Source organism: Pseudophryne corroboree, chromosome 3, assembly GCF_028390025.1.
Source record: "Pseudophryne corroboree isolate aPseCor3 chromosome 3, aPseCor3.hap2, whole genome shotgun sequence".
Lineage (NCBI taxonomy): Eukaryota > Metazoa > Chordata > Amphibia > Anura > Myobatrachidae > Pseudophryne > Pseudophryne corroboree.
In genome coordinates, this window is record NC_086446.1 from 88,572,286 (window position 1) to 88,595,222 (window position 22,937).

At 48.9% G+C, this 22,937-nt stretch overlaps 2 protein-coding genes across 11 annotated transcripts in view; one reads left to right on the forward strand and one right to left on the reverse strand.

Moving 5' to 3' along the window:
- Window positions 1–19,752, reverse strand: part of LOC135057044 (gastrula zinc finger protein XlCGF26.1-like) — a 353,457-nt gene extending 333,705 nt beyond the window's left edge. For 5 of the 7 annotated variants that reach the window (XM_063962906.1, XM_063962903.1, XM_063962913.1 and 2 more), the window contains exons 1-2: window positions 19,310–19,568; window positions 7,223–7,353 (exon numbers count right to left, since the gene is read on the reverse strand). In XM_063962906.1, coding sequence (XP_063818976.1) covers window positions 7,223–7,300 — 78 coding nt within the window. In that variant the 5' untranslated portion in view covers window positions 7,301–7,353; window positions 19,310–19,568. The other 2 variants (XM_063962905.1, XM_063962904.1) reach the window with 2 other exon arrangements.
- LOC135057039 (zinc finger MYM-type protein 1-like) overlaps window positions 18,969–22,937 on the forward strand; it is a 127,115-nt gene continuing 123,146 nt past the window's right edge. Inside the window, exon 1 of one of the 4 annotated variants that reach the window (XM_063962890.1) lies at window positions 18,969–19,050. The gene's annotated coding sequence lies outside the window, so the exon portion shown is untranslated. Of the gene's footprint in view, window positions 19,051–19,802; window positions 19,971–20,440; window positions 20,509–22,937 lie in introns of those variants that run through there. The other 3 variants (XM_063962893.1, XM_063962889.1, XM_063962891.1) reach the window with 3 other exon arrangements.

The window sequence follows — 22,937 nt, forward strand, 5'->3', positions numbered from 1 at the left end:
ATCAAGGCTGGGCCTGCGGTCGATCCCTCTGGAGCTAATGGTGTCCAGTAGCCTAAGAAGCCCAATCCGGCTGCAAGAAGGCGAGTTCGCTTCTTCTCCCCTTAGTCCCTCACTGCAGTGAGCCTGTTGCCAGCAGGTCTCACTGAAAATAAAAAACCTAAATCTAAACTTTCTTTCTAAGGGCTCAGGAGAGCCCCTAGTGTGCATCCAACCTCGGCCGGGCACAAAATCTAACTGAGGCTTGGAGGAGGGTCATAGTGGGAGGAGCCAGTGCACACCAGGTAGTCATAAATCTTTCTAGAGTGCCCAGCCTCCTTCGGAGCCCGCTATTCCCCATGGTCCTTTCGGAGTTCCCAGCATCCACTAGGACGTCAGAGAAACACATAAACCAACATCCACGGTGTCACCAATGCGTCTACAGTTATCGCCTGAGGGTCTCTTGAACTGGCGCAATACCTCTGTAGCTTTTTGTTGAGGCGGGATGCCATCATGTCCACCTGTGGCAGTTACCACCGACCTACAATCTGCGCGAAGACTTCTTGATGAAGTCCCCACTCTCCCGGGTGGAGGTCATGCCTGCTGAGGAAGTCTGCTTCCCAGTTGTCCACTCCCGGAATAAACACTGCTGACAGTGCTCATACGCGATTCTCCGCCCATCGAAGATTGGTTGCGAAGCAGGGTCTCCGCTTGACTTAGGGCGTTGTATATGGCCCTCAGTTCCAGGATAATGATGTGAAGGAAAGTCTCCTGACTTGACCACAGCCCTTGGAAACTTCTTCCCTGAGTGACTGCCCCCCACCCTCAGAGGCTTGCATCCGTGGTCACCAGGACCCAGTCCTGAATGCCAAACCTGCGGCCCTCGAGAAGTTGAGTACTCTGCAGCCACCACAGAAGAGACACCCTGGCCCTGGGGGATAGGGTGATCAGCCGATGCATCTGTAGATGCGATCCGGACCACTTGTCCAACAGATCCCATTGAAAGGTCCTCACATGGAACCTGCCGAAGGGAATGGCCTAGTATGACGCCACCATCTTTCCCAGGACTCTCGTGCAGCGATGCACCGACACCTGTTTTGGTTTTAAGAGGTCTTTGACCAGTGTCATGAGCTCCCGAGCCTTCTTCGTCGGGAGAAAAACCTTCTGGTCTGTGTCCAGAATCATGCCCAGGAAGGGCAGACACGTCGTAGGAATCAGCTGCGACTTTGGAATATTCAGAAACCAGCCGTGCTGTTGTAACACTTCCCGAGAGCGTGCTACACTAATTAGCAACTGCTCTCTGGGCCTCGCCTTTATGAGGAGATCGTCCAAGTATGGGATAATTGTGACTCCTTGCTTTCGCAGGAGCACCATCATTTCCGCCATTACCTTGGTAAATATTCTCGGTGCTGTGGACAGACCAAACGGCACCGTCTGGAATTGGTAATGACAATCCTGTATCACAAATCTGAGGTACTCCTGATGAGGTGGATAAACGGGGACATGAAGGTAAGCATCCTTTATGTCCAGAGACACCATAAAATCCCCCTCCCTTGCGATGACCGCTCTGAGCGATTTCATCTTGAGCTTGAACTTTTCAAGTATATGTTCAGGGATTTTAAATTCAATATGGATCTGACCGAACCATCTGGTTTCGGGACTACAACATGGTCGAATAATAACCCCCTCCTTGTTGAAGGAGGGGAACCTTGACCACCACCTGTTGAAGATACAATCTGTGAATTTCAGTTAACCCTGTTTCCCTCTCGAGGGGGGAAGCCGGCAGGGCCTTCAGTGAGGAGGCATCTTCTCAAAGTCCGGCTTGTATCCCTGAGACACAATATCTATTGCCCAGGAATCTAACAGGGAGTGAACCCGCTTGTGTCTGAACTTACAAAGGCGTGCCCCCACCGGGCCTAGCTCCGCCTGGATTTTCGTAGGGGCCGGGGAGGACTTCTGTTCCTGGGAACTAGCTGTGTTGTGTAGCTGGATTCCTCTGTGCCCGCCTCTGGCAAGAAAAGACGCACCTCGGACTTTCTTGTTTCTTTGTTCGAAAGGCTGCAGTTGATAATGACGTGCTTTCCTAGGCTGTGCAGGAATATAAGGCAAAATATTAGAATTACCAGCTATAGCTGTGGAGACCAGGGGGGTAATTCCAAGTTGATCGCAGCAGGATTTTTGATAGCAATTGGGCAAAACCATGTGCACTGCAGGGGAAGCAGATATATCATGTGCAGAGAGAGTTAGATTTGGGTGGGTTATTTTATTTCTGTGCAGGGTAAATACTGGCTGCTTTATTTTTACACTGCAAATTAGATTGCAGAATGAACACACCCCACCCAAATCTAACTCTCTCTACACATGTTATATCTACCCCTCCTGCAGTGCACATGGTTTTGCCCAATTGCTAACTTTCTTGCTGCTGCGATCAACTCAGAATGAGGGCCCAGGTCCGAGAACCCTTCTCCACACAATCCTCAGCCTTCCATATGCCACTTAAGTTGGCATCATCTGTCCATTGCATATTCTACAGGATACGTCAAGCAGAAATCGACATAGCTTTGCATCTAGGACCCAGTATACTCATGTCTCTTTGGGCATGTTTTATGATATATATCTCTTAAAACAGTATCATATATATATATATATATATATATATATATATATATATATATATATATATATATATATATATATATATATATACATATACACACACACACACACACACATATATACACACACATACATACTAGGGTCTCAATTTCTGCTGATAAGGTACCTGTCCACGCTGCCACAGCGCTATAAACCCATGCCGACACAATCGACGGTCTGAGTAGTGTACCAAAATGTGCACGCTATCTGCAGGATCCCTGAGGATAGCTGTTAAATCAGGGCTACCTTTTGGGCAAACGTGACACCCTAGGGGAAGATTCCCATCACATCCTGGCCCTAGTGGGAAAAGGATACTGACTGAGAATTCTTTGTGGGAAGCTGCAGTCTCTTGTCTGGAGATTACCGCTCTTTTTCCTCATGAGAGGAGGGAAACTTACCTCAGCTTTCTTCCCCTTAACATGTGTACCCTTGTGTCAGGGACAGATGAGTCATCAGTGATATGCAAACCATCTTTATTACAATAATCATATATTGAATACTTTTCTGCCATTTTCGCTGTAACTTTGCATTATCGTAGTCGACACTGGAGTCAAACTCTGTCGATATCAGTGTCTATTATTTTGGATAGTGAGCATTGTGAGACTCTGAAGGTCTCTGCGCCATAGGGACAGACATGGGTAGAGTTGTCTGTTCTCTAATCTTTTGTGCAATAAATTCACCTTAGCACTTACACATATCCAAACAGGTGTCGGCGTTGTCGACGGAGACACCCTCTCACACACATATTAGCTCCATCTCATCCTTAGGGGAGCCTTTTACCTCAGACATGTCTACACACGTACCGACACACCACACACACAGGGGATGCTCTATTTGAAGACCGTTCCTCCACAAGGCCCTTTGGAGAGACAGAGAGAGAGTATGCCAGCACACACCCCAGCGCTATATGACCCAGGAATCACACAGTAACGTAGTGTTAACCCAGTAGCTGCTGTATATTGTTTTTACGCCAAATTTATGTGCCCCCCCCCCCTCTTTTTCACCCTCTTCTATCATGCTTCTGCAGGGGAGAGCCTGGGGAGCTTCCTCTCAGCGGAGCTGTGGAGAGAAAATGGCGCTGGTGAGTGCTGAGGAAGAAGCCCCGCCCCTAAGCGGCGGGCTTCTGTCCCGCGATTTTGTATAAAATAATGGCGGGAGCTCATGCATATATACAGTGCCCAACTGTATATATGCCCACTTTGCAAAGAGGTCTCTAATTGCTGCCCAGCCCCCTGCGCCCTGCACCCTACAGTGACCGGAGTGTGTGGGTGTAATGTGGGAGCAATGGCGCACAGCTGCAGTGCTGTGCGCTACCTCATATGAAGACAGGAGTCTTCAGCCGCCGATTTTGAAGTCTTCTTGCTTTTCTCGCCGACTTCTGCCTTCTGGCTCTGCGAGGGGGACAGCGGCTCGGCTCCGGGATCGGACGAACAAGGGCGAGTTCCTGTGTTCGATCCCTCTGGAGCAAATGGTGTCCAGTAGCCTAAGAAGCACGACCTATCCGCAGTTAGTAGGTTTGCTTCTCCCCCCTTAGTCCCACGTAGCAGAGAGTCTGTTGCCAGCAGATCTCTCTGAAAATAAAAAACCTAACAAAATACTTTATTAGCAAGCTCAGGAGAGCTCACTAAAAGCACCCAGCTCCGTCCGGGCACAGATTCTAACTGAGGTCTGGAGGAGGGACATAGAGGGAGGAGCCAGTGCACACCAGTAGTCCTAATTCTTTCTTAGAGTGCCCTGTCTCCTGCGGAGCCCGTCTATTCCCATGGTCCTTACGGAGTCCCCAGCATCCACTAGGACGTTAGAGAAATGGAGACTGGATAATACCACCCAAGCACTGCCTGGACAAGGCCGCCCCTCAGCACTCAGGGGTATATTTACTAAATGCGGTTTGTTAGACGTGGAGTTGTTGCCCATAGAAACCATTCAGATTCTACTTCTCATTTATCTAGCAAATTCTAGAAGATAAGAGCTAGAATCTGATTGGTTGCTATGGACAACATCTCCATTTCTAAAAATAAAACCCCACAGGAATAAAATAACTTCATTACCTCTCCACCCCCAGACCATGGGCATAAAATAATATACATCATCATCTTATGGCCCAGGCCCACAGGTAACATATAAAACTTCCATACACTCCCTTCAACAGGAATAAAATAAATTCATGCCCCCCTCCATCCTAGCTGCTTAAGCGGGCAGAGGCAGCTGAAGGGGCGGGCTGGCGTGGGGTTGTATACCATGACTTCTCTGACATCACGTGTGGCCGTACAGCCGCCAGTCTCTGTGCTGAGTGCTGCTAGTGCGCAGCGCTGCCTGACAGAAAACAGATGTGCGCATGAGCACCCTAATCCTGCAAATCCCAGGATCAATACCAATACCAGGTTTCAAATCCCGAGAGTTTGGGGCCAAAATCCTGGGATCCCTCTTTGACCTAAATTCAAAGCACTATGTGAAGCACATATCTAGCACTGCCCAATCCTCAGCACTCACCATCCCAACAGTGAGGTATGGGGGTGGCAGCATCATGGTGCAGGGACGCTGTTCCTCAGTGGGAACGGGGCATCTTGTTACAGCTGAAGGAAGGACGGATGGTGCAAAATACAGGGAACTACTGCAAGACTACAGCTCAGTCTGCTAGAGACCTACAGCTTGGGAGAAGGTCCATCGCTCAACAGGACAATAATCCCCAGCACAGGGAGAAACCAGCACTGGCTGCACAACACAAAGGTGACTGATCTAGAACTGCCAAGTCACTGTCCAGATCACAGCCCTACAGCCCACAGGCGTCATCCAACCAACCTGAGTAACCGGGGGCAACTCTGCCAGGAAGACTGGGCGTCACTCCCAAACTGCACACCTGGTAGAGAAGTGCCCAACAGACATACAGCTGCTACTGCAGCAATGGGTGGTTTTACCATGTACTAAAATAAATAAAAAATGTTTGTAGTATCAAACACTTAGGGAGCACTTTATAATACAATTAGATTTAATTCAGATAATAATAAAAATGTAAAAAGAGCACAGTGCATAATGCAGTATAAAATTATAGATACGGATATAAAATATCCAATGCTGTAGTCCGCTTTTATAATTTATAGTTATGTCCAAAGTTTTTGGCACGCTGGTATGGTAAGCACAGAAGGTCCCAACTGTTGGAATGTTAAAATAATGGGTATATTATGCTCACCCCTTATTGATAAAGCCAGTCCTCAAGCAATTTTTGGCCCTCATTCCGAGTTGTTCGCTCGGTATTTTTCATCGCATCGCAGTGAAAATCCGCTTAGTACGCATGCGCAATGTTCGCACTGCGACTGCGCCAAGTAACTTTACTATGAAGAAAGTAATTTTACTCACGGCTTTTTCATCGCTCCGGCGATCGTAATGTGATTGACAGGAAATGGGTGTTACTGGGCGGAAACACGGCGTTTCAGGGGCGTGTGGCTGAAAACGCTACCGTTTCCGGAAAAAACGCAGGAGTGGCCGGGGAAACGGTGGGAGTGCCTGGGCGAACGCTGGGTGTGTTTGTGACGTCAACCAGGAACGACAAGCACTGAACTGATCGCACAGGCAGAGTAAGTCTGAAGCTACTCTGAAACTGCTAAGTAGTTAGTAATCGCAATATTGCGAATACATCGGTCGCAATTTTAAGAAGCTAAGATTCACTCCCAGTAGGCGGCGGCTTAGCGTGTGTAACTCTGCTAAATTCGCCTTGCGACCGATCAACTCGGAATGAGGGCCTTTATGCGTTACAGCTGGTTCCCATCGATGGCAGGGCAGGAAAGGTGCTTCAGGCTGCGGTGAGAGTGTCTCAGTTCTTATAGTGCCAGAGGGGAGAAGGCACGGACCGCATCCGCAGCACCACATCTGCTGACGGGGCTAGTTTAGCACAGCCACAATCGATGAGAGGACGTCTGGATAAGTGTTGGCAAGGGGAGAGCTCACATTAACTGTGTCCCAAGATGTAGCCAGCACGGACATGCAGCAGCGGCGGCCTCTACGCGTTTCTCCGCTAATTACAGCAGCGGTTTCTTCAGGAGGAGTAGTTTCTAGTGAAAACTACTCCTCCTGAAGAAACCGCTATTGTAATTAGCGGAGAAACGTTCTTAATAATTAAATAAGTATTATAATTCTAAATATATACTCTAGGTGAATGCATAGCGCCCAATTACATGAGGATATCTATACCCTGATTTTTATTGGCTACCATGTACTAGCCTGCAGGGGATGTATACTTATGCAAGCAGCATATTTCAGTTACTTTATAAAAAGCTGACAAATAATGAAACACGACAGGTGTCATTTGTAACAGAGAGATCTGGTGACTATACAGGAGGATGACTACATTCCCAGTCACTGTACATTCCAGATATACCAAGTAGATTAGAAATATGTCTGAATACTTTAACAAAGTCAGGGCCATGCAGGTCTGGCATCTCTGCAACCAGGGTCATGTGGGTCTGAGTCTGGAAATACAGAGGTCTTCTAGGACTGGAGTCACAGGCGGTGTCTCAGAGACCAATATCGCAAGTGATCCTCTCATGTCAGTTCCCTTGTTAGCCATGTCACTGTGATGTTCCCGAAATCCCCTCACCTCTCCAATCATCAGGTAGATGATCTCCAGGGAAAGATTTACTATCCCTTCAGTCATGTGACTCCTGTCCTTGTCCATCCTCAGCGAATCAGTGATGCAATAAAGGCTTGTGTTCCTCGCAGCTCAATTGTCTAGAAATATATATAAAGTATTAACATTACATAGTACATGTAATATATGCACATATGTATCACTGAGTTATCATTACATCCTCTTCTATTCCCTGAGCCATACAGCCCTGGTCAGTGTCTCTACCATCTCCTATTATGTCTACTCAGTGACAAAAATAAGAATTTACTTACCGATAATTCTATTTCTCGTAGTCCGTAGTGGATGCTGGGGACTCCGTAAGGACCATGGGGAATAGCGGCTCCGCAGGAGACTGGGCACATCTAAAGAAAGCTTTAGGACTATCTGGTGTGCACTGGCTCCTCCCCCTATGACCCTCCTCCAAGCCTCAGTTAGGATACTGTGCCCGGACGAGCGTACACAATAAGGAAGGATTTTGAATCCCGGGTAAGACTCATACCAGCCACACCAATCACACCGTACAACTTGTGATCTGAACCCAGTTAACAGCATGATAACAGAGGAGCCTCTAGAAAAGATGGCTCACTACAGCAATAACCCGAATTTTTTGGTAACAATAACTATGTACCAGTATTGCAGACAATCCGCACTTGGGATGGGCGCCCAGTATCCACTACGGACTACGAGAAATAGAATTATCGGTAAGTAAATTCTTATTTTCTCTAACGTCCTAAGTGGATGCTGGGGACTCCGTAAGGACCATGGGGATTATACCAAAGCTCCCAAACGGGCGGGAGAGTGCGGATGACTCTGCAGCACCAAATGAGAGAACTCCAGGTCCTCCTCAGCCAGGGTATCAATTTTGTAGAATTTACAAACGTATTTGCTCCTGACCAAGTAGCTGCTCGGCAAAGTTGTAAAGCCGAGACCCCTCGGGCAGCCGCCCAAGATGAGCCCACCTTCCTTGTGGAGTGGGCATTTACAGATTTTTGGCTGTGGCAGGCCTGCCACAGAATGTGCAAGCTGAATTGTACTACAAATCCAACGCGCAATAGTCTGCTTAGAAGCAGGAGCACCCAGCTTGTTGGGTGCATACAGGATAAACAGCGAGTCAGATTTCCTGACTCCAGCCGTCCTGGAAACATATATTTTCAGGGCCCTGACAACGTCTAGCAACTTGGAGTCCTCCAAGTCCCTAGTAGCCGCAGGCACCACAATAGGTTGGTTCAGGTGAACGCTGAAACCACCTTAGGGAGAAACTGAGGACGAGTCCTCAATTCCGCCCTGTCCGAATGGAAAATCAGATAAGGGCTTTTACAGGATAAATGTAGGGATCGACCCAGTTGAATTTCCTCCGTCGGGCCTTACTGGCCTCGCACCACGCAACATATTTTCGCCAAATGCGGTGATAATGTTTTGCAGTTACATCCTTCCTGGCTTTGATCAGGATAGGGATGACTTCATCCGGAATGCCTTTTTTTCTTCAGGATCCGGCGTTCAATCGCCATGCCGTCAAACGCAGCCGCGGTAAGTCTTGGAACAGACAGGGTCCTTGCTGGAGCAGGTCCCTTCTTAGAGGTAGAGGCCACGGATCCTCCGTGAGCATCTCTTGAAGTTCCGGTTACCAAGTCCTTCTTGGCCAATCCGGAGCCACGAATATAGTGCTTACTCCTCTCCATCTTATCAATCTCAGTACCTTGGGTATGAGAGGCAGAGGAGGGAACACATACACTGACTGGTACACCCACGGTGTTACCAGAGCGTCTACAGCTATTGCCTGAGGGTCCCTTGACCTGGCGCAATACCTGTCGAGTTTTTCCCAACGGTTTATAATCATGTGGAAGACTTCTGGGTGAAGTCCCCACTCTCCCGGGTGGAGGCCGTGCTGAGGAAATCTGCTTCCCAGTTGTCTACTCCCGGAATTAATACTGCTGACAGTGCTATCACATGATTTTCCGCCCAGCGAAGAATCCTTGCAGCTTCTGCCATTGCCCTCCTGCTTCTTGTGCCACCCTGTCTGTTTACGTGGGTGAGTGCCGTGATGTTGTCCGACTGGATCAACACCGGCTGACCTTGAAGCAGAGGTCTTGCTAAGCTTAGAGCATTGTAAATGGCCCTTAGCTTCAGGATATTTATGTGAAGTGATGTCTCCAGGCTTGACCATAAGCCCTGGATATTCCTTCCCTGTGTGACTGCTCCCCAGCCTCGCAGGCTGGCATCCGTGGTCACCAGGACCCAGTCCTGAATGCCGAATCTGCGGCCCTCTAGAAGATGAGCACTCTGCAACCACCACAGGAGGGATACCCTTGTCCTTGGTGACAGGGTTATCCGCTGATGCATCTGAAGATGCGACCCGGACCATTTGTCCAGCAGGTCCCACTGGAAAGTTCTTGCGTGGAATCTGCCGAATGGGATTGCTTCGTAGGAAGCCACCATTTTTACCCAGAACCCTTGTGCATTGATGCACTGAGACTTGGCTCGGTTTTAGGAGGTTCCTGACTAGCTCGGATAACTCCCTGGCTTTCTCCTCCGGGAGAAACACCTTTTTCTGGACTGTGTCCAGGATCATCCCTAGGAACAGAAGACAAGTCGTCGGAACCAGCTGCGATTTTGGAATATTGAGAATCCAATCGTGCTGCCGCAACACTACCTGAGATAGTGCTACACCGACCTCCAACTGTTCCCTGGATCTTACCCTTATCAGGGAATCGTCCAAGTAAGGGATAACTAAAATTCCCTTCCTTCGAAGGAATATCATCATTTCGGCCATTACCTTGGTAAAGACCCGGGGTGCCGTGGACCATCCATACGGCAGCGTCTGAACTGATAGTGACAGTTCTGTACCATAAACCTGAGGTACCCTTGGTGAGAAGGGTAAATTTTGACATGAAGGTAAGCATCCTTGATGTCCCGAGACATCATGTAGTCCCCTTCTTCCAGGTTCGCAATCACTGCTCTGAGTGACTCAATCTTGAATTTGAACCTCTGTATGTAAGTGTTCAAAGATTTTAAATTTAGAATCGGTCTCACCGAGCCGTCTGGCTTCGGTACCACAACAGTGTGGAATAATACCCCGTTCCCTGTTGCAGGAGGGGTACCTTGATTATCACCTGCTGGAAATACAGCTTGTGAATGGCTTCCAAAACTGTCTCCGTGTCAGAAGGAGACATCGGTAAAGCCGACTTTAGGAAACGGCGAGGGGGAGACGTCTCGAATTCTAATTTGTACCCCTGAGATATCACCTGAAGGATCCAGGGGTCTACTTGCGAGTGAGCCCACTGCACGCTGAAATTCATTGAGACGGGCCCCCCACCGTGCCTGATTCTGCTTGTAAAGCCCCAGCGTCATACTGAGGGCTTGGCAGAGGCGGGAGAGGGTTTCTGTTCCTGGGAACTGGCTGATTTCTGCAGCCTTTTTCCTCTCCCTCTGACACGGGGCAGAAATGAGGAACCTTTTGCCCCTTGTCCACGAAAAGACTGCGCCTGATAATACGGCGTCTTCTCATGTTGAGAGGCGACCTGGGGTACAAACGTGGATTTCCCAGCTGTTGCCGTGGCCACCAGGTCTGAAAGACCGACCCCAAATAACTCCTCCCCTTAATAAGGCAATACTTCCAAATGCCGTTTGGAATACGCATCACCTGACCACTGACGTGTCCATAACCGTCTACTGGTAGAAATGGACAACGCACTTAGACTTGATGCCAGTCGGCAAATATTCCGCTGTGCATCACGCATATATAGAAATGCATCTTTTAAATGCTCTATAGGCAAAAATATACTGTCCCTATCTAGGGTATCAATATTTTCAGTCAGGGAATCCGACCACGCCAACCCAGCACTGCACATCCAGGCTGAGGCTATTGCTGGTCGCAGTATAACACCAGTATGTGTGTAAATACATTTTAGGATACCCTCCTGCTTTCTATCAGCAGGATCCTTAAGGGCGGCCATCTCAGGAGAGGGTAGAGCCCTTACAAGCGTGTGAGCGCTTTATCCACCCTAGGGGGTGTTTCCCAACGCACCCTAACCTCTGGCGGGAAAGGATATAATGCCAATAACATTTTAGAAATTATCAGTTGTTATCGGGGGAAAACCACGCATCATCACACACCTCATTTAATTTCTCAGATTCAGGAAAACTACAGGTAGTTTTTCCTCACCGAACATAATACCTCTTTTTGGTGGTACTCGTATTATCAGAAATGTGTAAAACATTTTTCATTGCCTCAATCATGTAACGTGTGGCCCTACTGGAAGTCACATTTGTCTCTTCACCGTCGACACTGGAGTCAGTATCCGTGTCGGCGTCTATATCTGCCATCTGAGGTAACGGGCGCTTTAGAGCCCCTGACGGCCTATGAGACGTCTGGACAGGCACAAGCTGAGTAGCCGGCTGTCTCATGTCAACCACTGTCTTTTATACAGAGTTGACACTGTCACGTAATTCCTTCCAACAGTTCATCCACTCAGGTGTCGACCCCCTAGGGGGTGACATCACTATTACAGGCAATCTGCTCCGTCTCCACATCATTTTTCTCCTCATACATGTCGACACAAACGTACCGACATACAGCACACACACAGGGAATGCTCTGATAGAGGACAGGACCCCACTAGCCCTTTGGGGAGACAGAGGGAAAGTTTGCCAGCACACACCAGAGCGCTATATATATATATATATATATATATATATATACATACATACAGGGATAACCTTATATAAGTGTTTTTCCCCTTATAGCTGCTGTATCTTTAATACTGCGCTTAATTAGTGCCCCCCTCTCTTTTTTAACCCTTTCTGTAGTGTAGTGACTGCAGGGGAGAGACAGGGAGCTTCCCTCCAACAGAGCTGTGAGGGAAAATGGCGCCAGTGTGCTGAGGAGATAAGGCCGCCGATAAGGGGGCGGAGCCTATCTCCCGTTTTTCTATGTATTCTGGCAGGGGTTAAATGCATCCATATAGCCCAGGAGCTATATGTGATGCATTTTTTGCCATCCAAGGTGTTTTTTATTGCGTCTCAGGGCGCCCCCCCCAGCGCCCTGCACCCTCAGTGACCGGAGTGTGAAGTGTGCTGAGAGCAATGGCGCACAGCTGCAGTGCTGTGCGCTACCTTGTTGAAGACAGGACGTCTTCTGCCGCCGATTTTCCGGACCTCTTCTGCCTTCTGGCTCTGTAAGGGGGCCGGCGGCGCGGCTCTGGGACCCATCCAGGCTGGGCCTGTGATCGTCCCTCTGGAGCTAATGTCCAGTAGCCTAAGAAGCCCAATCCACTCTGCACGCAGCTGAGTTCGCTTCTTCTCCCCTTAGTCCCTCGATGCAGTGAGCCTGTTGCCAGCAGGTCTCACTGAAAATAACAAACCTAAACTAAAACTTTCACTAAGAAGCTCAGGAGAGTCCCTAGTGTGCACCCTTCTCGTTCGGGCACAGAGATCTAACTGAGGCTTGGAGGAGGGTCATAGGGGGAGGAGCCAGTGCACACCAGATAGTCCTAAAGCTTTCTTTAGATGTGCCCAGTCTCCTGCGGAGCCGCTATTCCCCATGGTCCTTACGGAGTCCCCAGCATCCACTTAGGACGTTAGAGAAATAGTATTTTAATACCTACCGGTAAATCCTTTTCTCTTAGTCTGTAGAGGATGCTGGGGATGCTTCAAGCACCATGGGGTATAGATGGGATCCACAGGAGACATGGGCACACTATAAGACTTTGAATGGGTGTGAACTGGCTCCTCCCTCTTTGCCCCTCCTCCAGACTCCAGTTATAGGAACTGTGCCCAGGGAGACGGACATTTCAAGAAAAATTATTTATTTATTTTAACGAAGGTGAGATACATACCAGCTCACACCAATAACACGCCGTACAACATGGCATTTAACAGCAACGCATGCAACGGCATGACTAACAACAGTCACAGAGTGACTGAACTCAACGCAACACGAGCGTAACTATAAGCAAACTGCAGATACAGCCTGCACTGGGACGGGCACCCAGAATCCTCTACGGACTAAGAAAAAAGGATTTACCGGTAGGTATTAAAATCCTATTTTCTCATACGTCCTAGAGGATGCTGGGGATGCTTCAACAACCATGGGGTTTATATCAAAGCTCTAGACCGAGCGGGAGAGTGCGATGACTCTGCAGCACAGATTGACCAAACAAAAGGTCCTCCTCAGCAGTATCCGTTCAGATGGTCGACCATGTTATGGTCGACAGTCATTAGGTCGACCACTATTGGTCGACACGGACACATGGTCGACACATGAAAATGGTCGACACATGAAAATGGTCGACATGAGTTTTTTTTACTTTTTTTTCTTTTGTGGAACTTTTCCACACTTTACGATCCACGTGGACTACGATTGGGAACGGTAATCTGTGCCGAGCGCAGCGGTAGCGGAGCGAGGCACCTTGCCCGAAGCATGGCGAGGGGACGCGGTGTACTAATTGGGGTTCCCCGTCACTTTACGCAAAAAAACGACACCAAAAAAAGTTTTTTTAAAAAACCATGTCGACCTTTTCATGTGTCGACCATGTGTCCATGTCGACCTAGTGACTGTCGACCATAACATGGTCGACCATTCATACCGGAACCCTCCTCAGCCAGGGTATCAAATTTGTAAAACTTCGCAAAGGTGTTTGAACCCGACCAAGTAGCAGCTCAGCAAAGTTGTAACGGCGAGACTCCCAGGGCAGCCGCCCAGGTTGAGCCCACCTTTCTGGTGGAATGGGCTTCACCGATTTCCGTGACGGCAATCCTGCCGTAGAATGAGCCTGCTGAATTGTATTACAAATCCAGCGCGCAATAGTCTGCTTAGAAGCAGGAGCCCCAATCTTGTTGGGCGCCCACAGAACAAACAGAGCCTCTGTCTTTCTAATCTGCGCCGTTCTGGCGACATATATCTTCAAAGCTCTGACCACATCGAGAGACTGACTCCGCCAAGGCGTCAGTAGCCACTGGCACCACAATTGGCTGGTTAACATGAAATGAAGAAACCACTTTTGGCAGAAATTGCTGACGAGTTCTCAACTCCGCTCTATCAGCATGGAAAATCAAATAGGGGCTTTTGTGAGACAAAGCCGCCAACTCAGACACTCGCCTTGCAGACGCTAAGGCCAACAACATGACCACTTTCCAAGTATGGAATTTTAACTCAACCTTGCGCAAAGGTTTAAACCAATGTGATTGCAAGAATTGTAACACTACATTAAGGTCCCATGGTGCCACTGGGGGCACAAAGGGAGGTTGGATGTGCAGAACTCCCTTTACGAAGGTCTGAACTCCTGGAAGGGAGGCCAATTCTTTTTGAAAAAAGATCAACAAGGCCGAAATCTGTACTTTATAGAGCCTAACTTTAGGCCCGCATCCACACCTGCTTGTAGGAAATGGAGCAACCGCCCAAGGTGAAATTCTTCCGTAGAAGCCTTCTTGGATTCACACCAAGTCACATATTTTCTCCAAATACGGTGGTAATGCTTTGCCGTTACTTCTTTTCTAGCCTGAAGAAGTATAGGAATGACTTCACTGGGAATACCCTTTCGGGCTAGGATTTGGCGCTCAACCGCCACGCCGTCAAACGCAGCCGCGGTAAGTCCTGTTACACGCACGGCCCCTGTTGTAACAGGTCCTCCCGAAGAGGAAGAGGCCAGGGATCTTCTATGAGCAACTCCTGAAGATCTGGATACCAGGCCCTTTTTGGCCAATCCGGAACAAATGAGGATCGCCTGAATCCTTGTTCTTCTTATAATTTTTATCACCTTTGGAATGAGTGGAAGTGGAGAGAACACATAGACCGACTGAAACACCCACGGTGTCACTAGAGTGTCCACCACTATCGCCTGAGGGTCCCTTGACCTGGAACAATAATTCTGTAGTTTCTTGTTGAGGCGGGACGCCATCATGTCCAATTGAGGAACTCCCCAACAACTTGTCACTTCTGCAAAGACATCTTGATGAAGACCTCACTCTCCTGGATGGAGTTCGTGCCTGCTGAGGAAGTCTGCTTCCCAGTTGTCCACTCCTGGAATGAAGACCACTGCCAGGGCGCTGGCATGTCTTTCCGCCCAGCGAAGAATCTTCGTGGCCTCGGCCATTGCCGCTCTGCTCTTTGTTCCGCCTTGGCGGTTTATGTACGCCACTGCTGTCACATTGTCTGACTAAATCAAGACAGGCGGACCTCGAAGAAGATGCTCTGCTTGCAGTATGCCGTTGTGGATGGCTCTTAATTCCAGAATGTTTATGTGTAGACAAGCTTCCTGACTTGAATACTTTCCCTGAAAGTTTCTTCCCTGTGTGACTGCTCCCCAGCCTCGGAGGCTTGCATCCGTGGTCACCAGGATCCAATCCTGAATCCCGAACCTGCATCTCTCCAGAAGGTAAGAACTGTGCAGCCACCACAGAAGGGAAATTCTTGTCCTGGGAGATAGAACTATTTTCCGGTGCATGTCCAGGTGAGGCCCGGACCACTGGTCCAGCAGGTTCCACTGAAACACCCTGGCATGGAACCTGCGACACAAAATGGCCTCGTAGGCCGCCACCATCTTCCCCAGCAACCGAGTGCAGTGAAGAACTGACACCCTTGCCGGTTTCAAAATCTGTTTTACCATGTTCTTTGGAAATACAGCTTTTTCCACTGGAAGAAAAACGCTCTGCAATTCTGTATCTAGAATCATACCCAGGAACGACAGCCATGTCTTTGGATCCCACTGTGATTTTGGCAGATTTAGGAGCCAACCGTGTTGTTGCAGAATCGTCAGTGAAAGAGCAACATTCTTCAACAATTTCTCCTTGGACCTCGCGTTTATGAGGAGATCGTCCAAGTACGCGATAATTGTGATTCCATGCCTCTGCAGGAGAACCATCATTTCCGCCATTACTTTGGTGAAAATCCTCGGAGCCGTGGACAGACCAAACGGCAACGTCTGAAATTGGTAATGACAATCCTGCACAGCAAATCTCAGGTAAGCCTGATGTGGAGGATATATGGGGACATGTAAGTAGGCATCTTTTATGTCGACCGACACCATAAAATCCCCCTCCTCTAGATGGAGATCACTGCTCGTAGAGACTCCATCTTGAACTTGAATCTTTTTAGAAAGAAATTGAGGGATTTAAGGTTTAGAATCGGTCTGACTGAGCCATCCAGCTTCGGGACCATGAACAGGCTCGAATAAAAACCTTCCCCCTGTTGAGACGGGGGTACCGTGACAATTACTTGATTTTGGCACAACTTTAGTATCGCAACGCTTACTATCTCTCTGTCCAGAAGAGAAGCTGGTAAGGTCGATTTGAAAAATCGGTGAGGGGGCACGTCTTGAAACTCCAACTTGTACCCTTGGGTTACTATGTCTACTATCCAAGGATCCAGGTCCGAGTGCACCCAGACCTGACTGAAGAGCTTGAGACGTGCCCTCACTGGTGCGGACTCCTGCAACGGAGCCCCAGCGTCATGCGGTGGATATGGTAGAAGCCAGAGAGGACTTCTGCTCCTGGAAACTTGCCACAGCCTGTGACCTTTTTCCTCTTCCTCTCCCCCTCGCAGCAAGGAAGGAGGACCCACGTCCTTTTTTTAATTTGTTGGGCTGAAAGGACTGCATCTGATAGTGAGGCGATTTCTTCTGCTGTGCAGGAACGTAAGGTAAAAAAGATGACTTACCCGCTGTAGCCATAGAGACCAGGTCAGTGAGGCCGTCACCAAACAAGACTTTACCGTTAAACGGTAAAGACTACATCGCCTTTTTAAAATCCGCATCAGCATTCCATTGATGAATCCACAATGCTCTCCTAGCAGAGACTGCCATGGAAATGGCCCTTGATCCCAAAAGGCCAATATCCCATACTGCTTCTTTTAAATACGCTGCAGCGTCCTTGATATGACCCAAGGTCAAAAGCACACTATCCCTGTCTAGGGAATCTACCTCCAATGACAAGTTATACGCCCACTTTTCAATAGCGCTACTCACCCATGCCACAGCAACAGCGGGTCGGAGTAGCAACCCTGTAGTGACATAAATGGACTACAGGGTATTTTCCTGCTGACGATCCGCAGGATCCTTCAGGACTGCCGTGTCAGGGGACGGAAGCGCTTCCTTTTTGGATAAACGTGACAAAGCTTTGTCTACCGTGGGGATTAACTCCCAGCTGTCCCTGTCCCCAGAGGGAAACGGATAAGCCATTGGAAATCTTTTGGGAACATGTACCCTTTTGTCTGGATTTTTTTAAGCTTTTTCAAAAAGTGCATTCAGTTCATGAGAGGGAAGAAACGTTACCGTAGGTTTCTTGCCTTTAAACATCCAGACCCTCGTATCAGGAACAGCAGGGTCCTCAGTGATATGTAATACATCTTTTATCGCTACAATCATGTACTGAATACTCTTAGCCACTCTGGAATCAGAGTTCGTGTCGGTATCCGTATCTACGTTTCTGCGACCCCAAAGGGGTCTGGACCTGTGACAAAGCATCCTCCATGGATTTCCTCCATGACTGGTTCTTAGACTCAGATTTATCAAACCTCTTAGCCAACTTAGTCACATTCGTATTTAAAACACTCAGCATATTGACCCAATTTTCCGTCGGCGGTGCCAACACCGTCACTCTCACAGAGCTGTCAGTCCCCACGCCAGCCTCCTCCTGGGAAGAGCATTCAGCCTCAGACATGTCGACACACACACACGTACCGACAGTCACAAACACACTGGGCTATAGGGGACAGACCCACAGCACAGCCTGGTAGAGAGACACAGAGAGAGTTCTGCCAGCTCACACCCAGCGCCTATCCCGGTTCTGAAGTTAGCAATAATACTGCCCAGACCTGCTAGCGCTTTCATCAATATATAGAATCTGTGATGGTAAAAAATGGCACTCGCGAGAGCTATACGGCTAAGCCCCGCCCCCGACATGGCGCGCTTAGGTCCCACTCAAAAATCTTTATACTGGCGGGGGTCCCTAACAAGTGCCTGCGGCACTGTTATATTGCTTGCCAGTGTATTATGCGGGCCCCCCTGCGCCCTGCACCCTGTAGTGCCGTGATATGTGTGGGAGCATGGCGCGCAGCGCGGTACCTCAAGCCGTCTTCTGCCGTCACTGAAGTCTTCTGATATTCTCATAATCACCCAGCTTCTAATTTCAGGCTTTGTGAGGGGGGTGACGGCGCGGCTCTGGGAACAAGCAGCTAGGCGTACCAAGTGATCGAACCCCCTGGAGCTAATGGTGTCCAGTAGCCTAAGAATCAGAGCCCTTGAACTCTAAAGAAGTAGGTCTGCTTCTCTCCCCTCACTCCCACGCTGCAAGGAGCCTGTAGCCAGCAGGTCTCCCTGAAAATAAAAAACCTAAATAAAGTATTTTTCTCAGAAACTCAGGAGAGCTCCTCAGTGTGCCTCCAGTCTCGCTGGCCACAGAATCTAACTGGAGTCTGAAGGAGGAGCATAGAGGGAGGAGCCAGTTCACACCCATTCAAAGTCTTATAGTGTGCCCATGTCTCCTGCGGATCCCGTCTATACATACTTGCCCACTCTCCCGGAAATGGGGCAAGTCTCCCGCATCCCGTTTGCCCCCCACCGCACCACGCTCTCCTCCCGCTGCTCCCCACCACTTTCAGCCAGTTAAACAGAAAAAAGGGGCAGGGCGATGATGCGATCGCGCAAATTTGCGTCATCGTAGCCCCGCCCCCCGTCATACCGATATTGTGGGCATTACAGAGCAGGGGCGTGACTTTGATGATGCAACCTCATCACCACGCCCCCATACCGCCTCCTCTTGTGTGACCTGGCTGCTCCCTCCCGGATGCAGCAGCCAGAAAGTAGGTAAGTATGCGTCTATATCCCATGGTTCTTTAAGCATCCCCAGCATCCTCTAGGACGTATGAGAATTACACAATAATAAATACCTGGGCACACATTATACAGCCTCATGCCCAGCACATATACCCCCCATACCCAGTCACTGGCCAGCATTACACCCTATACATAATTACACATCTGGGCACACATTATACAGCTTCATGCCCACCACATTTACCCCCATACCCCGGTAGTGTCTAGTTCCCCCTCAGTAAAAACGCACCTAAACGGTTGTGTCTATGTTGCCTTCGTGTAAAGGACCTGGACGTGACAAAACGAGAGGGAATGGGAGAACTTCTGCTCTTACAGCTCCTAAATGTCTTCTTCGTTCTCCGTCCGTTTGAGGTATTTTTTGTTTTCTATGCAGCATTGGACGCTCGCTTCGCTCGCCACACTTTTCTATTCCAAATAGATTGTGACATGGAGCCAGGGGGTTATGGGATAGGTCCTCTGCACGAAAACAATCTAGACGCTACCCTAGTCTCTACCTTGTTACGTCCTAAGGTGTCCTGTCAATAGAGGTAGACAATAGAGGTAGACATTTTCCTGTAAAACGACTTAACTATAGAGGCTTGCGGACATTTTGTTGTGGTCCATCCTCTCTTGACCACAAATACTCTAGACTTTCTGTAGGTGGCGGTGGTGGGTACGCCATGTCACGTGATTAAAGCAGTCGCTTGACTTAATGATGTAAGTAACCACTGCACGCAGTGTTACTGAACGGGTGCGATAAACTTCCATAATGTGTCCCTTGTGTGAGGAAGCGGCGGCCATTTTTCCGAAGACCAGTCATCTCCGCTTGTGGTCAAGGCACTCTCCCAGTCCCAGTCAGACACGGCGATTAAGTAAGAAGGGTAAAGAGACCTTGTTATATCTCGCAGCAGGTAAGACTGATTACTATTATACAGGGAAAGCAGCTTCTAATGTAGTATTATTATTATTCAAGGGGAACAGTCTTTGGTGCCCTGTTTATTATTGTTGTTGTTATACAGGTGGAGTAGCCTCTGGTGTCCTGTTATTATACAAGTGGAGCATGCTGTGGTATCATGTTATTGCTATTATACAGGGGGAGCAACCTGTGGTGTCCTTTTAATACTGTTGTACGGGGGAGCAACCTCTAGTGCAGCGGTGGCCAACCAGTGGTTCTTGAGCCGCATGCGGCTCTTTCTTTATTCCAACCTGTGACTCTCCAGCTGTTGTAAAACTACAAGTCTCATAATGCTTTGTCACAGTTTTTCTATTAGGGAATGTCAAAACTCTGGCAGGGCATGCTGGGATGTGTAGTTTTCCAACATCTGAAGAGCCACAGGTTGGCCAGGCCTGCTTTATTCAAATGTGGCTTTAAATCATGTGACCACAACAGGAGTGACTTGTGAGGAGCTGGCTGGAGTGACACAGGAGGGCGGTAGCAGAAGTGACACAGTAGGGTCCTTTCAGTAGTGACACATGGGAAGCTGGCTGTAGTGACATAGAGGGGTGCTAGCGGTATTGACAGGAATGCATTGGCTGGAGTGACACATGGAGGAGATGAAGTGTATTATGTGAAGCTTGCTTTTGCAATAATTTTATGTGAAAGTAGCTTTTTCATCGTGTTTTATGTTGGCACTGGCTGTTTCAATGTATTTTATACCAGGGGCGTGGTCTAGCAGGCACAAGGCCACATCCCATTTCTGCATGATTGCCTTCGGCTCAATGTCGGGTCTTTGACGTACTTAACAAGGTTTTCTCTGACGTCCTAGTGGATGTTGGGTACTCCGTAAGGACCATGGGGAATAGCGGGCTCCGCAGGAGACTGGGCACTCTAAAGAAAGATTAGGTACTATCTGGTGTGCACTGGCTCCTCCCCCTATGCCCCTCCTCCAGACCTCAGTTAGAATCTGTGCCCGGCCCGAGCTGGTTGCACACTAGGGGCTCTCCTGAGCTTCTAGTAAAGAAAGTATTTGTTAGGTTTTTTATTTTCAGTGAGATCTGCTGGCAACAGACTCACTGCTACGAGGGACTAAGGGGAGAAGAAGTGAACCTACCTAAGTGGTGGTAGCTTGGGCTTCTTAGGCTACTGGACACCATTAGCTCCAGAGGGATCGAACACAGGCCCAGCCTCAGTCGTCTGGTCCCGGAGCCGCGCCGCCGTCCCCCTTACAGAGCCAGAAGCAAGAAGAGCATCCTGGAAATCGGCGGCTGAAGACTTCGGTCTTCATTAAGGTAGCGCACAGCACTGCAGCTGTGCGCCATTGCTCCCTATGCACACCACATACTCCAGTCACTGATGGGTGCAGGGCGCTGGGGGGGGCTGCAATTAGAGTACCTTAAATTTGACAAACCACACATAATATAGCCTAATCAGCTATGTATGTGTAAAAATCCCCTGCCATAATAAAATTATAAGAGCGGGAGAGGTCAGCCGAAAAAGGGGCGGAGCTATCTCCCTCAGCACACTGGCGCCATTTCCTCTTCACAGCTCCGCTGGAAGACAGCTCCCCAGGCTCTCCCCTGCAGTTTCCAGGCTCAAAGGGTAAAAAAGAGAGGGGGGCACTAGGGAAAAATCACTTATGTTAGTGTAAATCCCTGATTAAATAGCGCTGTGGTGTGTGCTGGCATACTCTCTCTCTGTCTCCCTAAAGGACTTAGTGGGGTCCTGTCCTCAGTCAGAGCATTCCCTGTGTGTGTGCGGTGTGTCGGTACGGCTGTGTCGACATGTTTGATGAAGAGGCTTATGTGGAGGCGGAGCAAGTGCCGATAAATGTGATGTCACCCCCTGCGGGGCCGACACCAGAGTGGGTGGATATGTGGAAGGTATTGCACGACAGTGTCAACTCCTTACATAAAAGGTTCAATGACATAACAGCTGTGGGACAGCCGGCTTCTCAGCCAGTGCCTGCCCCGGCGTCTCAAAGGCCATCAGGGGTTCAAAAACGCCCGCTACCACAGATGGCAGACACAGATGTCGACACGGAGTCTGACTCCAGTGTAAACGACGATGAGACCTATACACAATCCACAAAGGGCATCTGTTGCATGATTACGGCAATGAAAAATGTGTTGCACATTTCTGACATTAACCCAGGTACCACTAAAAAGGGTATTATGTTTGGGGAGAAAAAGCAACCAGTGGTTTTTCCCCCATCAGATGAGTTGAATGAGGTGTGTGAAGAAGCGTGGGCTTCCCCCCGATAAGAAACTGGTCATTTCTAAAAAATTACTGATGGCGTACCCTTTCCCGCCAGAGGATAGGTCACGTTGGGAAACATCCCCTAGGGTGGATAAGGCGCTCACACACTTGTCAAAAAAGGTGGCACTGCGGTCTCAGGATACGGCCGCCTTGAAGGAGCCGGCTGATAGAAAGCAGGAGGCGATCCTGAAGTCTGTATATACACACTCAGGTACTATACTGAGACCTGCAATTGCCTCAGCATGGATGTGTAGTGCTGCTGCAGCGTGGTCTGATACCCTGTCGGATAATATTGACACCCTCGACAGGGACACTATTTTGCTAACCATAGAGCATATTAAAGACGTCGTCTTATATATGAGGGATGCACAGAGGGATATTTGCCGGCTGACATCCAGAATTAATGCAATGTCCATTTCTGCCAGGAGGGTATTATGGACCCGGCAGTGGACGGGTGATGCTGATTCTAAAAGGCACATGGAGGTTCTGCCTTATAAGGGTGAGGAATTGTTTCGGGATGGTCTCTCGGACCTCGTATCCACAGCAACAGCTGGGAAATCGACATTTTTACTTCAGATTCCCTCACAGCCTAAGAAAGCACCGTATTATCAGGTACAGTCCTTTCGGCCTCAGAAAAGCAAGCGGGTCAGAGGCGCTTCCTTTCTGCCCAGAGGCAAGGGAA